This window comes from Perca fluviatilis, chromosome 13 (genome assembly GCF_010015445.1).
Source record: "Perca fluviatilis chromosome 13, GENO_Pfluv_1.0, whole genome shotgun sequence".
NCBI classification, from domain to species: Eukaryota; Metazoa; Chordata; class Actinopteri; order Perciformes; family Percidae; genus Perca; species Perca fluviatilis.
Window position 1 is genome coordinate 29,545,393 of NC_053124.1, and position 21,550 is coordinate 29,566,942.

The 21,550-nt window shown below is 41.2% G+C and overlaps 1 protein-coding gene across 1 annotated transcript in view; it reads left to right on the forward strand.

Moving 5' to 3' along the window:
* Positions 1 to 21,550, forward strand: part of grin2da (glutamate receptor, ionotropic, N-methyl D-aspartate 2D, a) — a 176,769-nt gene that overhangs the window by 110,665 nt on the left and 44,554 nt on the right. Inside the window, 3 exon segments of the mRNA XM_039820656.1 lie at positions 7,665 to 7,819; positions 8,001 to 8,026; positions 18,926 to 19,051. Coding sequence (XP_039676590.1) covers positions 7,665 to 7,819; positions 8,001 to 8,026; positions 18,926 to 19,051 — 307 coding nt within the window.

The following is a 21,550-nucleotide window of genomic DNA, read 5'->3' on the forward strand; positions in this document are numbered from 1 at the left end:
CGACTTCAAGCGCAGGTGCATTTGCTATTTAGCCCTCCTCATTATCCTCATTCATATTTTAAAGTGCTCATATTATGCTCATTTGCAGGTTCATAATTATCGTATTTTGAGGTTGTACAAGGATAGGTTTACATGGTTTCATTTTCAAAAAACAACATATTTTTGTTGTACTGCACATTGCTGCAGCTCCTCTTTTCACTCTGTGTGTTCAGGTCTCTGTTTTAGCTACAGAGTGAGACATCTCACTTCTGTCCCATCTTTGTTGGCAGTCACACATGCGCAGTAGCTAGGTAAGGATCACATGAGCTAGCTAGCTGTTTCTCTAACTTCGGTCAGTACAAGGCAGGATTATCCGGGAGACTGCTGTTAAAGTATTGCGTTGCTTACAATAAATTGTTTCAGGGCGCTTCATCCTGATAACACATAACCAAGTCTTTTGGAATGACCCACGGGCCGGGTCGGGCCGACATTTCCCGCCACTGTCCTCTGGCCAGACCCTTGATGAAGCATTTGTGTTTTTTTTAAACATGACTTTATTAGCCTAATTGGGTGGGGAGAAAGATATGCCATAATCACGCGCAGCGTCTCCTCCACTCGCACGCATCACACCGGGCCTGCTGTGCTGTATGGTGTAGCTTAAGTGCAACATGGAGCTTGAAGATGTAAAGAAAGAAATTAAAAACCGGGAGAATTAGCCTACCTTTGAGCAAGTTTGGAGGAAAGTCGGAGGTATGGAACAATTTAAAACAAGTCGTGGGCAGTGACAACATATTTGTTGGCTTTGTCGAGTGCATTAAGTGCGGCATGCTGTTCGCCTATGACAGCAAAAAAAAAACGGGGACGATGAACAGACACACAAAAGATGATAGTCAGCCTTCAATGTCCTCTTTTGTTACTTCTCCAAGCATACCCCTTCTAAACAGATTTCATACCCCTTCTAAACAGATTTCATACCCCTTCTAAACAGATTTCTGCAGTTCAAACAACTTTTGTAACTACAATTGTAGTTGAGAAGGTCAGTTATAACGGCCCAAGTATTAAAGGTCCCATGGTGCTCTTTGGATGCTTTTATATAGGCCTTAGTGGTCCCCTAATACTGTATCTGAAGTCTCTTTTATATAGGCCTTAGTGGTCCCCTAATACTGTATCTGAAGTCTCTTTCCCGAAATTCAGCCTTGGTGCAGAATTACAGCCACTAAGAAGGTTCTGGTTCTGGGTTCGATCCCAGGTCGTCCCAGGCCTTTCTGTGTGGAGTTTGCATGTTCTCCCCGTGCTTGCGTGGGTTTTCTCCGGGTGCTCCGGTTTCTTCCCACCACAAAGACATGCATGCAACTAGGACTACAGTTGAAAATTAGCCCACTGGCTAACACTGGCGCATTTACAGAAATGTTGATTAATGTGCATTGTCCTAATATAAATAAACATATCTTCTATCTTCTTCACTAGAGCCAGTCCCACAATGAGCTTTCCTTAGGATGTGCCATTTGTGTGTCTTTAGCTATTGAGGAGGAGGGAGGGGGTTGGGCAAGTTGGAGGGTGGGGGTGTGGCCTTGACCAACAATTTGCTTGTTAGAAAGCCATGATGTCTCTCTCTCATGGGTGGGCCAAATTCTCTGGGCGGCAAAGCAGAGAAAGGGGAGGTAACCTTTCCCCTTATGACCTCATAAGGAGAAGATTCCAGATCGGCCCATCTGAGCTTTCATTTTCTCAAAGGCAGAGCAGGATACCCAGGGCTCGGTTTACACCTATCACCATTTCTAGCCACTGGGGGACCATAGGCAGGCTGGGGGAACGCATATTAATGTTAAAAAAAACTCATAAAGTGAAATTTTCATGCCATGGGACATTTAAAAAAAATAAATAAATAAAAAATAAAAAATGGTTGGGTTTAAATCTGGCTCATAATTAGAGTTAATGTGTCGGGCCGGGCACGGGCTTGGGTAGGGTCAGGCTTGATTTTTTTGGGCCCCGATCTAAGCTCTACTGTAGGCCTACAGTCTGTGTTAGCTACAATTAACTGCATTAAGCTTCTCACTCTCTGAAAAAAAGCAAGTAGGAGTATTTCCCCAAATGTTAAACCATTCCTTTAGAGCTACAGAAAAAGCTAAAGCTAAAATAATGGCCACTCATGAAACATTCATAAGCAATAACAATGCTCACAGCAGGCAAATAAACATCCCAGTGACAGCAACATGGGTGAGAGATTAAATGCAAGTATACAGAAATGTGTGTTCAGTTGGGACTTGTAGAAGCCGCAGCTTGCAGACTGCATTTCCTGTGGGAGTTTATTCTAAAGTTTAGCAGCCCAGATCACAAACCCACTGTGACCCTTTTTTGTGTGTGTCCCAGTGAGATATTGTAGCTGTGTTTTTAATTCTTCCTGCATGTATAGTAGCATCGTGGTTTTTTTCTTGTTCCATTGTTTTGTCTTCCCCCTCGTTTTGTTGTGTTTACAGAAAGGGGGTTTAGTTCGAGTGCGCCTGTGAAATTCTTTTTATCCTCCCTCAAATCCTTTAAAACGCAACCCAGCGAGAGAGACTCGGACCCGAATCGAAGGAAAAAAAAGCGAGAAAATATGGAGGGAGGCTGTCGGAAAGATTAGTGCTGGAGAAACGGAGAGAGAGAGGACAACACAGACTGTGAGGCTGTGTGTGTGTGTGTGTGTGTGTGTGTGTGTGTGTGTGTGTGTGTGTGTGTGTGTGTGTGTTCGCATAGTCGGGGCTGCGTGAGGGGGGGAGTGTGTGTGTGTGTGTGTGTGTGTGTGTGTGTGTGTGTGTGTGTGTGTGTGTGTGTGGTGTTGCAGATACTGTGCTGAGAAATGGAGAGAGAGGACAACACAGTGTGTGTGTGTGTGTGTGTGTGTGTGTGTGTGTGTGTGTGTGTGTGTGTGTGTGTGTGTGTGTGTGTGTGTGTGTGTGTGTGTGTGTGTGTGTGTGTGTTGGCAGACCCTGCTGTTTCCATGTTGCCAATCCCCCTCTGGTGGCTGGATTAATGAAGTTGGTTTAACAGGGGACGCACATTATCACAGTGTTTGTGTGCGTGGTCTTGTACTTCAGTTGAAGACCGTTAGAGTGGCATTTTGTTCTGGTGCGAGCTTCTTCAAAGGTTTAAGGTTTCAGACTTAGCTTTAGCTTTATGTTCAGCGTTAGGTTTCGATTATGGTTAGGAAAATAGGCCTTTTGAAAAAAACTTTGATACTAATCATTATCAGGCCGTATTGTGCTTTATTTAACCCCAAACTTCTTGTGTTTAGATTCTTTCTTTCCCATTCAAGGGTTGTCTTGTCTAGCATTTTTTATTGACCTACTAACTTTTGCTGTGTAATCATTAATAACCTTATAATCTGGTTTAGTTAATGCCCTATAAATGGCTTTGCAAGATCACAAAGTACACTGGTGTCACAGAAAAGGTAGTCTGACTAATTGGATGTTGTTGGTATAAAGCTTGCAATTGGCCACCTATTTCAGACGACATTCTCCTGCCCTTCCGCTATCCATGCTGCCTTTTTTTTTTTTTTTTTGTAAGGGCGCTGTGTCCTGGGAAAGACCATGGTGAGTGGTTTACAGAAATACACACAAGCCAGAGCGTTATGTGATGTAATGTTTCTCCAGGTCTGACTGCGCTGTGGAGGTAGCTCTGGCAAAGTGAGATTTCTGAGCCTTGGAGGGAAAAACACACAAGCAGCTCCGAGCTGACCAATCACAGTTCTCCACATTTCTCCTTAGTCACTGTAGGCCCAGCATGTCGTTGGATTTTTGGAGTGTGCGCACTCTAGCTAAAGCATAGCGCACGCCGTATTAGCAAACACTAAGCATGTAACCTCTGAATGCTCGCAGTAGAAATCCAGCTTTAGGGTTTTACAGGGTCACACACTTTAAGTGAAACCGTGTGTGTGTGTGTGTGTGTGTGTGTGTGTGTGTGTGAATGATTGTAAATAAGTGTGTATACTGTATATGCACGTGTGTGTGTGCGTGACAATATCAGTATATAATTTGCTAATCATCCTGATGTCGTTTACGCTTCTGTCTCAGATAGGCCTGAGAGATGCAGGTGGTCTCTCGCTCGCTTGCGCGCGCTCTCTCTCTCTCTCTCTCTCTCTCTCTCTCTCTCTCTCTCTCTCTCTCACACATTCTCTCTGTCCCCAGCTGCCTCCTGCCCAGCTTTTGTCAGTAACTCATTAAGCTGCTTAATTATGGCGGCAGATGAACATGTGTGCACAGGGACAGCTGAGTCTGTGTGAAAATCTCACATCCAGTCCTATCCTTGGTTTTTTCCTGCGGCAGTAATTGTTTTTAATCCAAACTAAAAAAAGAAAGCACCATTTTTGTTTCCCTTTTGCGATTGTGCTTCAACCCTAGACCACCCTCCTCTTTTTCTCTTTACAGCCGTTGTATTCTTTTCTACGAACTAAACTCCTCTCACATCCTGACAAAGGTGCATTTCACCAAGGCTACATGTCTGCCTTCCTCAGACTTGCTCTGTGCCCTTGTGCCTACAGTGAAAGCCCACACTTATTTCCGCTATTTTTCAAACTTTCATTCTGCCTTACATTTTTTTTTGTCCTTCTTTCTTACATGAATGCCTCCCAATCAGGCAGTAATTTCCTACGCCCTTAACATTTTTTCACCCTTCACTGTGAATCATCCTGTTATAATATTTTTTGGTTCCTCTATGAAGTCTGGTGCAGCAATGAACAGAAGGGCCACAGGTGTTGCTTTCAGACTATTTGAAATGACCTAGTTGAATGAAATTGAATAATTATCATGGATTGATTGATCTTGACAAGCAGAGAGGCAACCAATCACGCAGTATCAAAAGTGTAAAAATTGTGCGTCATCACACTCCTGCAGAAACTTACTGGGAAGTCGGAATTTCCGAGTTAAATCAGGTGTACACACAGTACTGTCCATTTTTCATGGACTACGGTGTTTGCACGTGCAAAATATCAACTGGAATTTCTAACAATGGCTGACCTCGGTAGAATCCCCCTACCCCTGTTTTTCCAACTTGTAACTGGAACACGGTCAACTCGGATGCGACGTCATTCCCAGTTCCGACCTCTGACTTCCAAGGTTGATGGAACGCAGAAAAAGTCCGACATGGACAGAAACACTTGCACTTTTGCACTCTGCACATTTTGTCACTGTCTGCACAGCCCTGTAGTGGATCAAATACAATCCAGAACCCAGTCTGAATCTCTCTTTTTTATTTTTTTTTTATTTCTGTGTGCAAGCTCTTCCCTGCTGCACTATACCTTAGTAATCTTAGGTCTGCCTACAAAGCTCTGATTAGTGGATTGTTTTTCTACAACTTGAGACCTAATGTATGCAAATCGCTGAAGAAATCTGAGAAATGGGCTGCGATTCAGAGGCCTCGAACCAGGGTAGTTTTAAGTCTCTGCAAGTGTATTTTTGCAGTTTAAAAACTTGATAGCTTGAATCAGCTAGCTAGAATTCCTTGTTGACCAGTATGTAAAGTGTTTTATGTCTGTAGCAACAGTAACCGTTCAGTTGGAATAAACCGAAGAACCGGGGTTAATATCTGCTTTCTAATGTAGTAGGAATTTGTCAAATCTGACTCCAGTTTAATAATTCCCGCGCCTTCTTTCATTGGACTTAAGTTGACCAAAACACAAGGATCAATCTGAGACGAAAAGTTCAGTTAAGCAAAGTTTACTGAGTCCAGCATAAAAGTTACAACACAATTGTGGGTTCACAAACACACAGTTTAAGTTTCCCTAGCAACAGATATGGAGTCACAGCCCAGTCCACCAGCATCTCTGTTCGAATGAACTCCGATCTAAACCGTCTCTGTGTTTTTATTCTCTCATCACGGGGGTCTCCTAGTTTCTAGACAGAAACTGTTATCTTTCACAAACACACACACCAAGGTCGGGCCTCTGTAGTGCAACCTTCTCTCCTAATCTCTTAACTTTAACTGTCTTTTTTTCCTGTGCTTCTGCTTATCGGTCTGGTACACAATGCATTCTTATGCCATAAAAAGGCTTAACCTATAGTTAAAGGCTTAACCTTCTATGTGTCAGAGACATTTCCTTGAACCAGTTCCTCAATGACTGCACACAGCTAATATTCTACACTAATCACTTCTACACCATTCTAGCTTCCAGCTATGTTCTGCTGTTACTACTTCCCTATTTCAGACATATCTGAGCTCCAGTGGCCTCACCGGTTTAACTTTGGCTCTCCAGCAAGAGCAGTAATAGCAAATATCCTCTATACTAAAGAAAGCGCATTTCAAACAGCGCCAATGGTATGAAATGGTACACACTTCCTGTCTCCTAAATGGGCGTGGCCTCGTTTGAACGTGTAGTGAACGTCGTGTGGATGGATGAAAAGTTATATTTGAATAATTTATCACTATGTTCTTTTGCTAACGTTAGATATTTACACAGTTAAAAGACATATTTCACATATTATTACGTTAGGGCGTTCAAGGACGTTAGCTGGCGTTAACTTCTCTGTGTTGCCAGATCTCGCGAGAGTTTGGTCCTGAAACAGAAACAGGTCTCAAGCAAAGTTAATTTTCTCCTGATGTGTCCGTCTGAAAAATGCAATGTTAGCGTCAGAATGTTCTGCAAGTATGTGGCTTGGGAAAAATGGGTCCAATATCTGTATTTGTTACGATGGGGCTAAGAATCGCTCATAATCTGCGTTCGCGTTCACTTCTCCCGTTGGAATCAATAGACACGGGCCTGCCGCTCGTCTCCTAAAGAGGCGTGGCCGTGGCGGAGACCACGTGTCCCAGATACAGGAAATTACTCTGAGTCGGGGTGTCTCGGTTCTAAACCGTGTCTGGTAATAGCCGTCTTGGCTGAACACAGAAAAAAAACACAACTTTCATTATCTCAAAATCCATCAAGAGAAAATTTCAAAGACAAAGACATGGCCACACTGCCGCTACTCTTTGAGTGACAGGTGATAACACTGAGTGCTAAACTCTTAAGATGTCAACAGAAAAAAGAGGCAGAGGACTTTGAAGGATTGTGGCTTTAAGAGCCCGATTAAAGGGCGTCTCAGTGGTGTGCGGTCAGTGAGCACAGAGCTTTTTGTCTTGGCAGACTTTTGGGCCAAGGCCAGGACTCGGACAAATGAACTCCTCTAACCTCCGCAATCCCTCCGCTGCAGCCAAGTAACCTTTGTTTCCTGCCAGGTGAAACACAACGGAGCTGTGAATCCCCCCACTGCCTCACCTTCTGACCACCTGAGCCTCATTTACAGCTGCCTGCACAGCTCTGAGGAGGAACAGAGCCCAGTTTCATGTCGCGCGCAAAGACAAAAGAAAACTCACCCATGTTTACATCCAGGTCATTAACAAAGCATATGAGGTATTTTCACTGAGGAAGGAAGACTCCACTCTGTGCTAATGCTCACAGTCTTGAGGCAATGCTTTGCAGCAGAATTCACAAATGTGTTTATTTATTTTATTTTTTTTTGCCAACAATTAAATAAAAGGAACACAGTACACATTGAAGTTAATGCAGGAAAACAAGAATAGGGATTTGAACTTGTGAGATCGAATTTGAAGAGACGGCTTATTGTCTTGTTCTGGTAAAAAGGAAATTTCCTTTTCATCTTTTTTTTTTGTTCAAACTTTTTTTGATCGTCTTTGAGTCATTCTAACTCCCAGGCGTCCTTGTCTTCCAGGTGGTGTCCAACAGGGCTGACATGGCCATCGGGTCTCTCACCATTAACGAGGAGAGGTCAGAGGTCGTGGAGTTCTCCGTTCCGTTCGTGGAGACCGGCATCAGCGTCTTTGTGGGGGGGGGGGGGGTGGGGGGTTGGGGCTGGGTGGGGGGTGGGTTTTGGGTGGTTTTTTTTTTTTTGGTGGTGTGGGGGTTTTTTTTTTTTTGGGGGGGGGGGGGGGCCCCTTTTTGAACAAAGGGTTGAAAACGCACTGAATTGCCATTCCTTTATCCTTTTTTCTTTGAACAGAGAGCGCCATCTAGTGAGCTCAGAAAATAAAGACAGTGGTTCGTGAAGCTTCATTTGACCATCACTATTTTTGGGTTTCCATGATGTTCTTCGAAGGAGTTATTGTGATCAGTCACGGATTATCCAGAATTTTCCAGAATACCTTTTGACATTAAGAAGAATAGCTGCGTCGTACCGATCAAGGCCGATTCTAGCCCCAAAGTGGTCACCCTCGACTAATATTAGAAAATTTCTGCCGGATTGGTTGGGGTTTGACATGCAGCGTGGCAGTTGGAAAGACTGATTAATTGTTGAAAAATCAGCAATCTAGCTGTTGGACAATTGTTGGATTCCTGTTTGTCTGCATTTTAACTATGGTCTGATTTCCCAACATGGCTGCTGTCAAAAGATCTATTCCAAACTGTAGTGAACTTGTTTTAGTATTACGGGAGTGGTATCTACAGCAGAGAATATTGCTAAAACTGTAATCTTGACTGAGACTGAACGTCTCTGCAGACCAGACGAACCATATCCTCTGCATATTCCGGCCATCTGGGGCTCCACGTTTTTCTTTTTTGTCTTACTTTGAGTTCATAGTAGAATTGCACAAAGTATCGCTGCCTTTCTCTCTTTCTAGTCAACATGGTTGCAAATGGAGTCATCTTGTATGAATGAATTTCACTGGAATTGTCACAAGCAAAACTGACCAGGGATTCAGTGCTTACATTCAGTGTGAGCATCCACGTTGTGGCCGGTCAACTGATCTGCACAATGTGAGCATCTGCAGGTTCTGGCCGTTCAGAGAGGCACATTACAACGTACATTAATAAAAATGCGCCAGTGTTTGCCCAGCTTAAAGGACAGACGGTTGGGCCTGAGAGGTTGCCAGTTTGATCAAAGACCAACACTTGCCTGCCCCTCATTATCGCTTGTGAGTGCACAGTGGTCAACAGATCAGCCTGTGGTTGTACTGGGCAGGTTCCAGGTATGAACGTGTGTGTGACTGTGTGAGTGTGAACAAGGCATAAACAGGGTTTCCGCAGGGTCTTTAAAAGTCTGAAAAAGTCTAAAATTTATTTATTTTAGGCCTTAGAAAGTCTGAAAATTTGCTGAAGTATGATGTTCTAGGTCTTAAATCATTTTAAACAGGTCTTAATTTTCCTACACCCATGTAATTCCAAATATAATGTGATGCGCTGTATTACAACTACTTTTGGAGACCAACATGCAACTTATATTGCAGCCAATTTAGACACCAGTCCTTTAATGCCAATGAGGAAATCGGGGAATTGTTTCAGACAATGTTTCCGGACTCTGACATCTGACTTTTTGTTGTTGTGATATAGGTCTTAAATTTCATTTATAATGGTCTTAAAAGGGTCTCAAAAAGTCTTAAATTTGACTTGGTAAAACCTGCAGAAAACCTGGTAAAAAAGAAAAAAGACGGCACTGCAGCTAAAAGTTTCCCTGTTCAACAAAAGTTCAAAATGCAGCTTGTCTTGTGTGGTGGCTTATTTGCATTATATTCTGTGAGTGTGGTGGTTGATATCCGTCTCTCAAATAGATTTCTACTTTTTGTTGAACGTTGCATGATGGTGTGTTTTCAGAAAGAGGTGAGGAAAGATCATGTGCCTACAGTATGTGAAAGTTTTTACATGTAAAATGATTTTCCACTTCATTTAAATGCAAATGTTGTTTCCTATGTGCTTTTTGAGTGGAAATATACATGGTATATACACACACCTCTTGCACCTGCATGTCTGCAAAATGGAAAAAGAAAAACTCATCAATAGCTGTTAATCAGCAGTGTAGAAGTGTTACCTTTAAAGACATGGGCCTTTAAAGGGACAGTGTACTGATTACTTGCATATTCCTGTACATCCTCAATTATGTAATAGACCTTCGCTTCTGACCTGCTTTTGTCTCCCACTTGAAAGGATTCACACTCATGGCTTTGCATTTCAAAGCCAAGCAGTTTGATTCAATATTCTCCACATGAGCTCTTACAGTGACATTTTTTCGTTCTTTTCTTTTTTTCTTTTGTAAAGTATATGCCTCAGTCTAGTAGGCCTTTCCTACGATAAGACCTCTTATAATTTACAAATCAACTTCGACTAATTCCAGACGTTTCCTAGCACGAAGAAATGGAAAGATGAGAGAGGGAGAGAGCTGGAGGCAGTAATAAATTGAGAGAGAGAGAGAGAGAGAGAGGGGGAGAGAGACCAGACACCAAAGAGTAAGGGTGAGGTTGAGTGGCTTTGATAGAGCGAGCGATAGAGCTGCTTCAGATATTTTCAGATGTTTTAATCTGAGCAGCGGTTGGTAGACATGATTTTGTGTGTGTGTGTGTGTGTGTGTGTGTGTGTGTGTGTGTGTGTGTGTGTGTGTGTGTGTGTGTGTGTGTGTGTGTGTGTGTGTGTGTGTGTGTGTGTGTGTGTGTGTGTGTGTGTGTTTTAAGATCTGCAATCTGCCAATACTTAAAGGGTAACTACCGTTTTTCCCAACCTGGACCCTATTTTCCTATGTTTTTGTGTCTAACTGACTGAGGGAACAACAATCTTTGACATTGGTCCAGTATGTATCCAATGTAAGTTAACAGGGCAATTGTCCAGCTTGTATTTCCCTTCACAAAAGTGCTCGTTTTGCCGCCGACTGGCTCAGATTAATATTCTAAGTGTCTGACAACGTTATAGAAAGGATTTCTAAAGAGAGTTGACCTTTCTGTTAAAGAATAAGATCCTTTTTTAAACATAAAAACATCCGCGAAATTGCGTTCACTAAACCCGCCAGACTCCATGTAAATAAACGGTAATTTTAGCATCGTAAAATACACTTCATTCAAAGTCGACAGAACAAAATTAAACTATGAAACGCCATTTTGGGGTGTCTTTTTACTTTTCCAACCATCACAACTCTAGTTTTGGTTGAAATAAACACATACTTTACCGATTTACATGTGAAAATATGTTGGCTCTATATGCGCTAAAAGTATTGCTTTTTTAAATGGAGTTTAATGGGTTTAGCGATGGCGACTTCAGAGCTGTTTCTGGTTAACCAGAAATGTCAAAAGAGGTTTTAAAGGTCTTTCTCTGAACGGATCCTCTCCATAATGTCGGCATACAGAATATTAATCTGCGCCTGTCCGCGGCAAAACGAGCCCTTTTGTTACATTGTAGCTTGTTTCGCCGCTGCCGACTGCAGCGGTCTCGCTTAATACTGGACCAATGTCAAAGATCGTTGTTCCCATCAGTCACATAGACACAAAAAAAAAAGGTACTTAACCTGTAACGAAATAAGTTTGAAATTGGAGCACTTTACTACTGTATCACAATAGAATAAAATTATCATTAATGTTTTTTTCCTCATAATAATTTTTAGTTGATGGTTTTCTAATGACCCCTTTTCCCTTGATGGGTCAGTCAAGTTCGTATTATGTTAACAGGTACATATTAATGTAATTTAAAGAGCAATAAAGTAAATATACTATTGGTATCGGATTTGTGAAATACAGATATTAAAAAAACAGGAGAAGACCGCTATTAAAAAATGTATTAAGAATAGTAATATTTACCCCTGGAAATAATGTGCCAAAATTCTGATGTACCATGATTAAATTCTATAACAATATACTCTCCAATCAGAGGTTTATTAAAGAGATCAAAACCTCATCAGCTCTTTTCGTCTAATTTCACAAAATGTCAACCTATTACTTCTATCAGAGGTACTTACTTCTTTTAGCGATATTCAGCAAGGTGTCAATATTATTTCATGCTACTTATGATTTTCTTAGAAGAGCAAGTTTTCAAACCTGGACGCTCCTCCTACATAAAAAATCTGGTTTAAATTTTCCTTTTTTAATAAAACGTAGCCCTTCAAGGCACATGATTCAAAACAAGTCCGCTTCAGAAGAGGACTTATATTCTCCCTTTATAGACCTGAACTTTTCCTCCCACTCCTTAAGTGATCTATTTCATACTTACACAGCTGCAGTAGTGCATCTATCCCTCTGTCATGGGAGATTTAGGAGACAATCTGAAACATGTCATGGTTGGACGGAGGAGCAGGGCTCCCAAGGCCGTTTTATCTTAAGACCACCGGTCCACGGGGCTGACAGTGACTACTGTTGCTTTGCATGGTTGTGTGTTTGTGTGGGTCGGAGTATATGTCTGCGTGTAAGTGGATGGGTTGTTAGGAAGGACAAAAAGGGCCAGAGAGAAGAGAGACGCACCAGCAACACTTAGGGAAAGGACAAAGGTGAAAGAAACTATCAACTGAGAAAGAAGAAGTGGAGTGAGCGAGCGAGCAGGCAGGAAGATTGTTTCTGATGAAGGTGCCTCCGAAAAAACAAACTCCCAGCCGTTTAACTGGAGCTGTTTAGAGAGGGGGAGGAAGAGAGAAGGAAAAACAGGCAAGGTAGTAAGAAGGGTGAGCAAGGTAGTTGTACTCATTAGATACTGCCGGGATGCTCAAATTTTCATAGAAATTGATCTAAGGCATCAAGAGCGAAGGAAAGGCAGAAGCAAGGAGGAAAGCATTCTGGGAGCTGTGCTGCCTTGGCAACAACAGATCTTCCTGGGGTCTATATTCAAATAAAATACATGCAGTCAACAATGTTTGCACTTACAATTCATACCGTACACAATAAAATTACGTTATCCTACTGTACATGTAGTCTACAAAACGTTAACAAAACAATAACATTGGAACAATTTCAATTGATTATCAGGCAGAACAGAACAACGATAAGAATAATATGAAAAAAAGAATTTGAAGAATAATTTTCGTCACAGCTTTTGAAATGAATACGGGCAAGCAATGTGTTTCCATGCATCATTTTTCTATGCTACGTAGAAACATTACATATGTATTTTTTTTAATTAGCTGTAATAATTGTAGCTCAATCAATCCTCTAACATCTTGATACACTCAGGGAAAATGAGACCGACAGAGAGACAGAAAATGTAACAAGTGCTCCAGTAGCCGCTGTCACTCCTATTCAAACATTAAAGCCTTTACAAACGAAGGAGTGCAGCAAAACGTTCAGACCGAACCACCAACTTGTGCTTCTTAACAGTTTATATGAACCCAGTGCATTCCGCTGTGGTCAATTTATAAATAAATGTTGCCTTCTACAGATTAAAAAAATCAATAACTCTGTGGTGAAATAAATACATTTGCTGCCTAATGTCCAGTGCAGCACTGGAGCATAGGCCTGTTTCCCACACAGCAGATATTTTGACTTCTCATAGCAGGAAAGGCACAGCTGGTACTAATACCATTAACATGGCTTTTGTTCTATTCAACAAAATAGCATGCGCAACACCAGCACCCTGAATCTGACACGGCTACATGGAATTCACCTATCCTTAATTATATTATTCAGGCATGTGCTTTTCCTACTCTGACATGTCAAAATCTCTTCTGTGATGAAGGCCTATTAGCTGAGTCAGAACGAAGCGTCATGTTCTCTTTCAACATCTTGCTAGAGTTTTTATTTTTTCATTCATTAATTCATGGGTCATGGATATAAAAAAAACCAATTACTACAACAATGTAATGAAATAATTGTAAATAACAGTAAGTGAGAGTAATATTACATACACACGCACATACATGGGGTAATATGATGTCGTCTTCTCACTGGTTTTAACAGAAGACATCATATTACCCCAATCCTGGCTTCTCTCCATTGGCTCCCTGTTTATTTTAGAATTGATTTTAAGATTTTACTGATCACTTTTAAAGCCTGTATAGGTCTGGCTCCTAGCTACATAGCAGAGATGTTGTCCCTGTATGAGCCAGTTGGTAGCCTAGGTCCTCAGTCAAGTACCTTTTTTAGCCGTTCCGAAGTCGAGGCTTAAATCTAAGGGTGACCGTGCTTTCGCTGTCAGGGCCCCTCGACTTTGGAACGACCTGCCTGAAGACATAAGGCTCGCAGGATCAGTGGACTCTTTTAAGTCACTTCTCAAAACTCATTTTTACTGACCTCATCTGCCTTGCTTGTCCGTCAAAGCACTTTCTAAACTTTGTTTTTAAAAGTGCTATACAAATAAAGTTGTTATTATTATTATTATTATTATAATACTTTATACATGTACATACAGTATATATAGAACGGGTGATAAATGAAAGAAAAACAAAGCACAGTACTAGTTCATGATTTAATATAATCAGCTACTGGCAAGATCTGTACACACTGACACACTTTCCAAAATCATTCAAGAAGCTACGTTTCAGTGGTTTCATCAATGCCTCGCGAAGCGCTATGACCAAATGGTAGTACAAGATTCCATTTCCCGATGCTCTTGTCTTCCTGGTGTGAATTAGATTAAATAATATATGCACATGGTATTTGCATAATACACACCCCAGGTGCACATTATGGCAGCATGGAGACGAAATGAGCAGGTAAATGGCAATATTGTGGTTGTCATACGTTCCATATGGAAACTGTAATATTAATGGTGTCCATTTAAAACGTCTTAATTGGAGAATACCTCTAATAATTACTGTCCATGATGGCGTTATTATGTAAATGTAGCCGGTGGCATGTCATACATTACCGTGTCCTTGTCCTTTGCCACTCTGGTTCTCACTACGGAGGTCCACTCAGGCTCACAGTGTGGCGTTCTCCCTCTGAACACGAGCCGACTTCTCAGCGCTATAAGGTACTAAGGTCACCAGTTAGAATCACTGGACCTGCTGGGAGCATGTTGGCAAGCAAAATGAATAAGTAATGCTGTCACTTTAAGTACCAAACTGCTGCTTTAATGCCCTTAGGTAAGGGCACGTAAGCCTCATTAACCCCAACCTTAACCCCATCTGCTCCAGACGATCTGCTCACTGGAACCAGTACCAGACTGTGTTTCTCAGGTGTGAATTGTTTTTAAAGGGCATCATTTCCAAAGAGCACATGTGTTCTCCTAACGTTCCCTTGTGAAATACGGGGTTATATAAATCGATCTACTATTGTCCAAACATGGATATATAGCTGCTGGGACTCACTGAGAGTATGCATGAATGCAGAATAAAACAGGAATAAAACAAGGCTGACAGCACTTTGAAAACAACACGCAGCTGCTTTACACTCCTCGCCCGTCAGAGAAAAGGACAATAAATCAAACGGAACCTTTAGTGTTCGTAGCGCACCGCCTAATTATTTACACACTTCCACTGCCAGGCCGATTTTGATTTAACCACAGGGATATACACTATGAGACTGGATTAATTAATTCAGTCATTTTACTAGGGTTGGTGGTACAATGACCTGTTAAATAAAAGGAACATTTAGTTGATGTTCTTTATAGTAGACTCAGTCGCTGTAATATTTGGTTAGAAAAAGACTTCAGACCGCATATTTAAAATCACTTTTAAATCGCCTCCCTTAGGCTACACTAAACATATACTCTGAGACAAAAAAAAAGCTTTGCAGAACACTCAATGTTTTTACACAAACACATAGCACGGAAATTTTAAATTTTAAATCCAAAGCCACATATAAATGGCTCATAAAGTTAATGAAAATTGCAACAAAATAGTCGTTCAGGTCTCAAGACAGTTCTTCTCATGGCTAGACTCCGTAATGTATAAACATAAAGCATAAAATGTAACAGTAACTTGCTCTGCCACACTGCAGCAAATAAATTGTCTTCTGGACATTATATGAAGTTATCAATTAATTAAGTATCTGTGCAATCTAGTATAATTCAATACAAGAGCGCTGCAACAAATCCTTCCTTTGTGAAGACCGTTTAAGACAGACAATGTTTAATGTTTAATGTTTTGCTCAGTGTGCCAGACAGATGTTGATTTAACTCGGTGGTCATTGTTGAGGCTGTAGTTTGTGGTGATGATTTATTGGACTGAACTCATGTATATAAATCTGGTAGACAAGCATAAGGAAGACCTCTCAGTATAACACATAACATTGAATGAAATCTTGTCACACTGCTGTATTTTACTACATTGCATTAGACTGTTCAGTAAAATAAATTGGTACTGTTCACTACAGGTGGTGTAGTGAGGTCTTTTTTTTCCATTGCTTATTAGAAGAATCTATCAATAATTATCTGCAAGTTCAAAGCTCACAAGCTGTGACCAGTGCTACTAACTCTTTTCCAGTGAAAGCAGCTATAGCACTAGCCCAAAAAGTCGCTAAAAGACGCCAGATGACGTCATTGCGCATCATTTGCATGAAGCTTAGTGGTTGTGTTGGCTGACTGCCTGCGCATAGCGCAAGAGAGGGAGAGATCCTGTGCTGTTGGCAGAAGAGCCATGGACTGTGATTACTCTGAGCAGTATTCATGGGAATGAATTACAATATAATATATTTCTCACTTTTCCCCTGGTGGTCTAAATAAGTCTCGAAATGTGTTGTAACTTGCTTTTTAGAAATAAAGGGACTAAATCTAGCAAGCCAAGCCAAGTTGACCACAATGGTTTTGACTATAGAGCCAGGTATTGTTTAAAAAAATGACATTACTAGTGCCAATACCAGTACCCTTAATGTGATAGGCTACCAGTACCAAGTATCGAGTATTTCATTTTGTACCTTGTTTTTGTACTTCATTTAACGCCCATCATGTGAATGGAAGCATCTCGGCACGCTAAACTCCGTCAAATACACTGCGCTCGACTTCACCACACCACAGACTGTGTGGGGTGTAGCTGCTGTTGTAGTGGGCCAATCACACGTCGCAAATTGAAGAACGCTGGCAGTGATTGGCTGCGAGCACAACCATACAAATAGTCTGGGTTTTTTTCAAAATCTGGTTACAAAAAGAATTGCATTAGTTTGACTGGAGAAGTTCAGATACTACTTGGTACTGGGTTATTTCTGTTGACATTGTAACACTATAGATATGATATGACAGCAAATACAGAAAGGCATAATAGGTCTCCTTTAAAGGTATCGACTAACGAAACCCAGCCCTAGTTGTGACAGAGCTGGTGTTGTGGAAAATGCAATAGCCCAACGACTCTCTTCATATTTTTTGTTGTCGACCCAATTATTGTTCCTAGCACGTCAACCAATCACCCATCACCACTTAAAACAAAAATGGAATAACACTATGGCAATTTCTGGTGCCAGTCACTTAGCAACAGGTGACATCAACCACAATCAGAAAAGACGTTCAAGCAGCACTTGAATATCAGGCCTATTGTGACTTTGGCTTCCCATGTTCCCAAACCACAACCTCACAAGTTAAAGGCAGAATTGTATTTCTGCTGACATCAGTCTAGTTTTCAATAAAACGTTAACCAAAAATGATGTTCCATGTCTTCAGTGAATCCTCCTGAAAAGGCAGGGATTTTCAAAAAACAAAGTTTGTATTATAACATGCATACTTTTCTTATTCTTCCTCTACTCAGAGGCATTGTAGTTTATGATATAAATATTGAGGAGTTTGTGATTCACCTCCTTGTGAGTGTTGAAAACTAGTTGTCACGTCTAAACGGTGTCTCTCTATGTGGATGACTCTATGATTTGTTTATGTTTCTACCAAAGTCTGATAAAACAATAGAACATAAAACCAAAATCGAATGAAAAGATGTGTGAACAAAATTACACAGGGTCCTGCACCTGTGATATCGTCCACTGCGACAAACCTGGATGGAAATTAAACCTGCAGCCTCTCGGCAGACTTAAAAGCATATTATCCCTGTCTGGCAGTAGGTTTAATGGATAAATCCCGAGCCTCTCCACCTGCTCCCCCCCTGCACTTCTCTCAGCGGGGGAGCAGCAGCTAAAAGCCTCCTATGTTAACAGTGCTTGTTGCTCTCTGGTATGTCGGCACACAGTCTCTTCCTGGATGTAACGCTGAGAGACGAAGGTGTTGATGAGTCGACCCAGCGGCTCAGCTCGGGTCTCCGGTGCTGTTTGATTAGCGTTACAGCTGCTACTGCGGCTGTTGTCAGCGTCTGCAGCAAAATCCCTCACTAATTTGGCAAATCTCAGAAGTCTCTGCTCGTTTCCTACGCCGGCAGTTACTGTAGACTCGCGCCCATTTCTTAAGAAGGATGAGACGAAGGGGAGACAATCTCTTCCTGTCTGTTTACTACAGTATGCTCATTTGCTTTGGCATGCAGTTACATAAGGAATGATACTCATTTCTGAAAGCAAAATGATGAAATACCAAAAAACTAGGACTGCCAAGCAATAAAAAATATTTAATTGGGATTAATCTCAATGTCCATGCGATTATTTTATAAATTAACATTGTTAAAAAATGACTTCAATACCGGTTCCTAAACGATACTTTTTTCTATACCAATTTTATAAAACAAAAAGAAATTACAACGTCACGGCACAAATCTTTTTATTTATTTTTCAGCTCCTACTACGTGAGCCTCGTCTCTGTGTAACGTTGAGTTCTTCCTGCCTGCCTCTACGCCGTGTAACATTAGCCAGCCAATCACAAACATTATTAGATCTTGGTAAAAGCATGCTGCATGCTTATTGGCTCACTTACGCAGATGAGATTTACTCCTTAGGTATTGAAATTTGGTATTGAATGACGAGGCATTTTTCGATACTCAGTACTTCAGAGGCAATTCGGTCAGTGCCTAAAAAGTATTGAATTCGGTACCCAGCGCTATTTATGGCACTTTTTTTTAATCTCTTCTAAATGTACTCTAAAATGGATATTTTTCAAATGTTTAATTCTCAAGTGGTATTGGAGACTCAACTAGACTCGACGTGTTTTGCTCTGATTTGATTGGCCTTCAGAAAGAGCAGAGCACAAACTGTGGTTTGACTCACCAAACAGTTATTGAACCAAACCACTTAAATATTCTTATTGCAACACGTTACAAGGTGGTCCAGTGGGTGACCAAGGTTTCTTTTAACTTTTGAGTTTCAGGGCCCAGTTTGTTTGTCCACAGTCCAGCTGGGACCGTTTCCGTTTGATAAAGTGGTACTTTACAGATGACCGGCAAACTTCAGAAACTTTATCTGACATTTGCATGTGCGTGTTTGTGTGTGTGTGTTGCAGAGCCCTACAGCCCGGCGGTGTGGGTGATGATGTTTGTGATGTGCCTGTCGGTGGTGGCTGTCACCGTCTTCATCTTTGAGTTCTTCAGCCCCGTGGGATACAACCGCAGCCTGCAGAGCGCCAAGAGTAAGAGACGGCACGCCAATCAACCCGCCGCCACTGCTCATTTCACAACATTATTACCAACGTGTCACTTCGTCAGTTATGTAAGCGAGGGGGGGCTGATTTGAGGAGGGTGTGTGCTCAATTTATGCAAAGCATCTTTTCACCACTTTTCTTAACAAAAGTCAAAACAATCTCTCCACACCCACGATCGGGCTTATTTAATTTTAATTACAAACACTGACGGGGCCGTGGTGGTTGATTTTGACATTTTTACAGTACTTGTCAGTTCATCATTTATTCCAGCTGTTGACTGGCTACTCCTCCTTACTGCTGCATTCATTTTTCATAATCATTTGGAAATGTTATTCATTACTTTGTAATAATTCGACCAAAGTGGAATTATACAGAACTGTAGTGACAGGTAGGTGTTTGTTCATCACCGGTTGTCAGTTCTAGTTTCTCCTGTGCTAAACACCTCTGCCTCCGTTTATCTTCATTTTCAAACAAACAGCTTTTACCTATTCATCTTATTCTACAAAACATCTAAGAACAGGATATTAAGGTCGTTACGTTGAAAAAATAAATTACATTAGGCCTGCATGTGTTATGTTGTGGGTCAAAATTAACCCACGCCACTCACTGTAGATATAATTTCATAAGTTTTGTCAATATGATTGCCTCACTTTTTCAAGAAAATCCCCTAATGTCAGGTAAGTGTTTGTGTCTTACAATATTTCCTGCAATGTACACACATAGTTTTACTGTCGAAGTACTGGTCTAGAATCCAACCCGTTCTCATTCCCAGCTCGCTTGGCCAAATGATGGGTAGAGATCCCGGCCAAAGGTCCAAAAGTGTCTAAGTTGGATCTTAAATTCTCGTACCTCCATATGTCACTCACAAATGAACATCCAAGAACTAGTAAGCAGTAACTGCAGTTTGTCACAGTATTGAATACTTTAAAAGGTCAGTTCACCACTTCAAAGTATAATTTATCCATGTTTTGGGAAATCCATGTCAGATTTCTGCCTCTTCTCTAATTCAATGGAGGTGAATGGAGTTGAAAGCATCAGAATGGCACAGTGGACAGTTTTCATTGGGACAATTCTACCACGAAATGGCAGAAAGGTAGTTATTCAGCAAATTAAACTCTGTATGACTAGACACCAACAGTTACAGTTAGTGGGGGATGTGTTCACACTTCTTTTCATCTCTTTTTCAGCTTTTAAAGTTTGAATAACCTGTTAAGCTAAATGAAATTCAATTCTTCGTGTCCGTCTTTTCTCTCCATCTTTTCATTCATACATTCAGTTTAACTGTCCTTTCACTGCAGAATAGTTGGCAACTCATTTCACTTCAAACTCTTGTATTCTCCCCCTCTATCCCTCACTATCCCATTGAGCATGATGACTCCAGTAAAAAATGTACCACCTTTCATCTTGAAAAACCAACTAGATTGCACCCGGTTTAATTTAGTCTCTAATCTTTTTCCCTTTGAGGCTTCACAATAAATGTTTTGATAACTCCATATATGTCTTTTCTCTTTTTAGCTTAATCTCCAGAGTTTGCATTTTCAACATCAGATAATTCTTAGATCACTGTGTGTTTGTCTCTGTTATCATTGCAAGCCCACATCAAAATGCATATTTACTATGGCCAAAAGTATGTGAGCATCATGCAGCTTTTGTGTACAGTCTTCTTAGTTTGTCATGGTTTAGGATTGGCGATTGGGAGTTCAATTTAAAGGAAACCTGTATCAATCATACAATACTATTTCAAGAGTGAGCTTCCAAGTTTGTGTTTGTCCCTCTCCGGTTTTAACATGACACTGTCCACGTGCGCAAAGAAAGCTCCATAAAGAAATGTATTTTTCCCAGTTTGGTTTGGACGAAACTGGAACGCGGACTGCGAGCCAGACCTGATCACCCAACATCAGTGTTGGACCTCATAATGCTCTTGAGGCTGAATGGGAGCAAATCTCTGCAGCCTTCCAATTCAGATTCTCTTAGAAAGCTTGGAACCAGAAGAGTGGAGACTGTTATAGCGGCACATTAATGCCAATAGTTTCGGAATGTTAACCAGTCAAATAGTTATTCCTTGACTGTCCACATATGTTTGGCCATGTAGAGCATTTTCATTTTCTCATAATTTAACTGTAGCACAGCGATATGTTCTCATTTACCTTTAGATGGGATGCTAACGTACCTCAGGTCATGTGTGCCAAAGTGTAGTTTATATTGACAACGTTTAATTTCCGGGATTGTTCAGGTGCCGCCAGGAATTCCGCTTGATGTCCCTTTTTTCGGCCGGACGTCTGTCTCCTTCCGCTTTCTTTGTGTTGGCATTCTAAACTCTAGTGGATTCATGAGGACTATGGTTAACTCCTCCTCAGATCTCTGCAGGGTAAATCCAGACAGCTAGCTAGACTATCTGTCCAATCTGAGTTTTCTGTTGCACGACTAAAACAACTTTTGAACGTACACACGTTCCACCAAAACAACTTCCTGCATTATAGCCGCCCA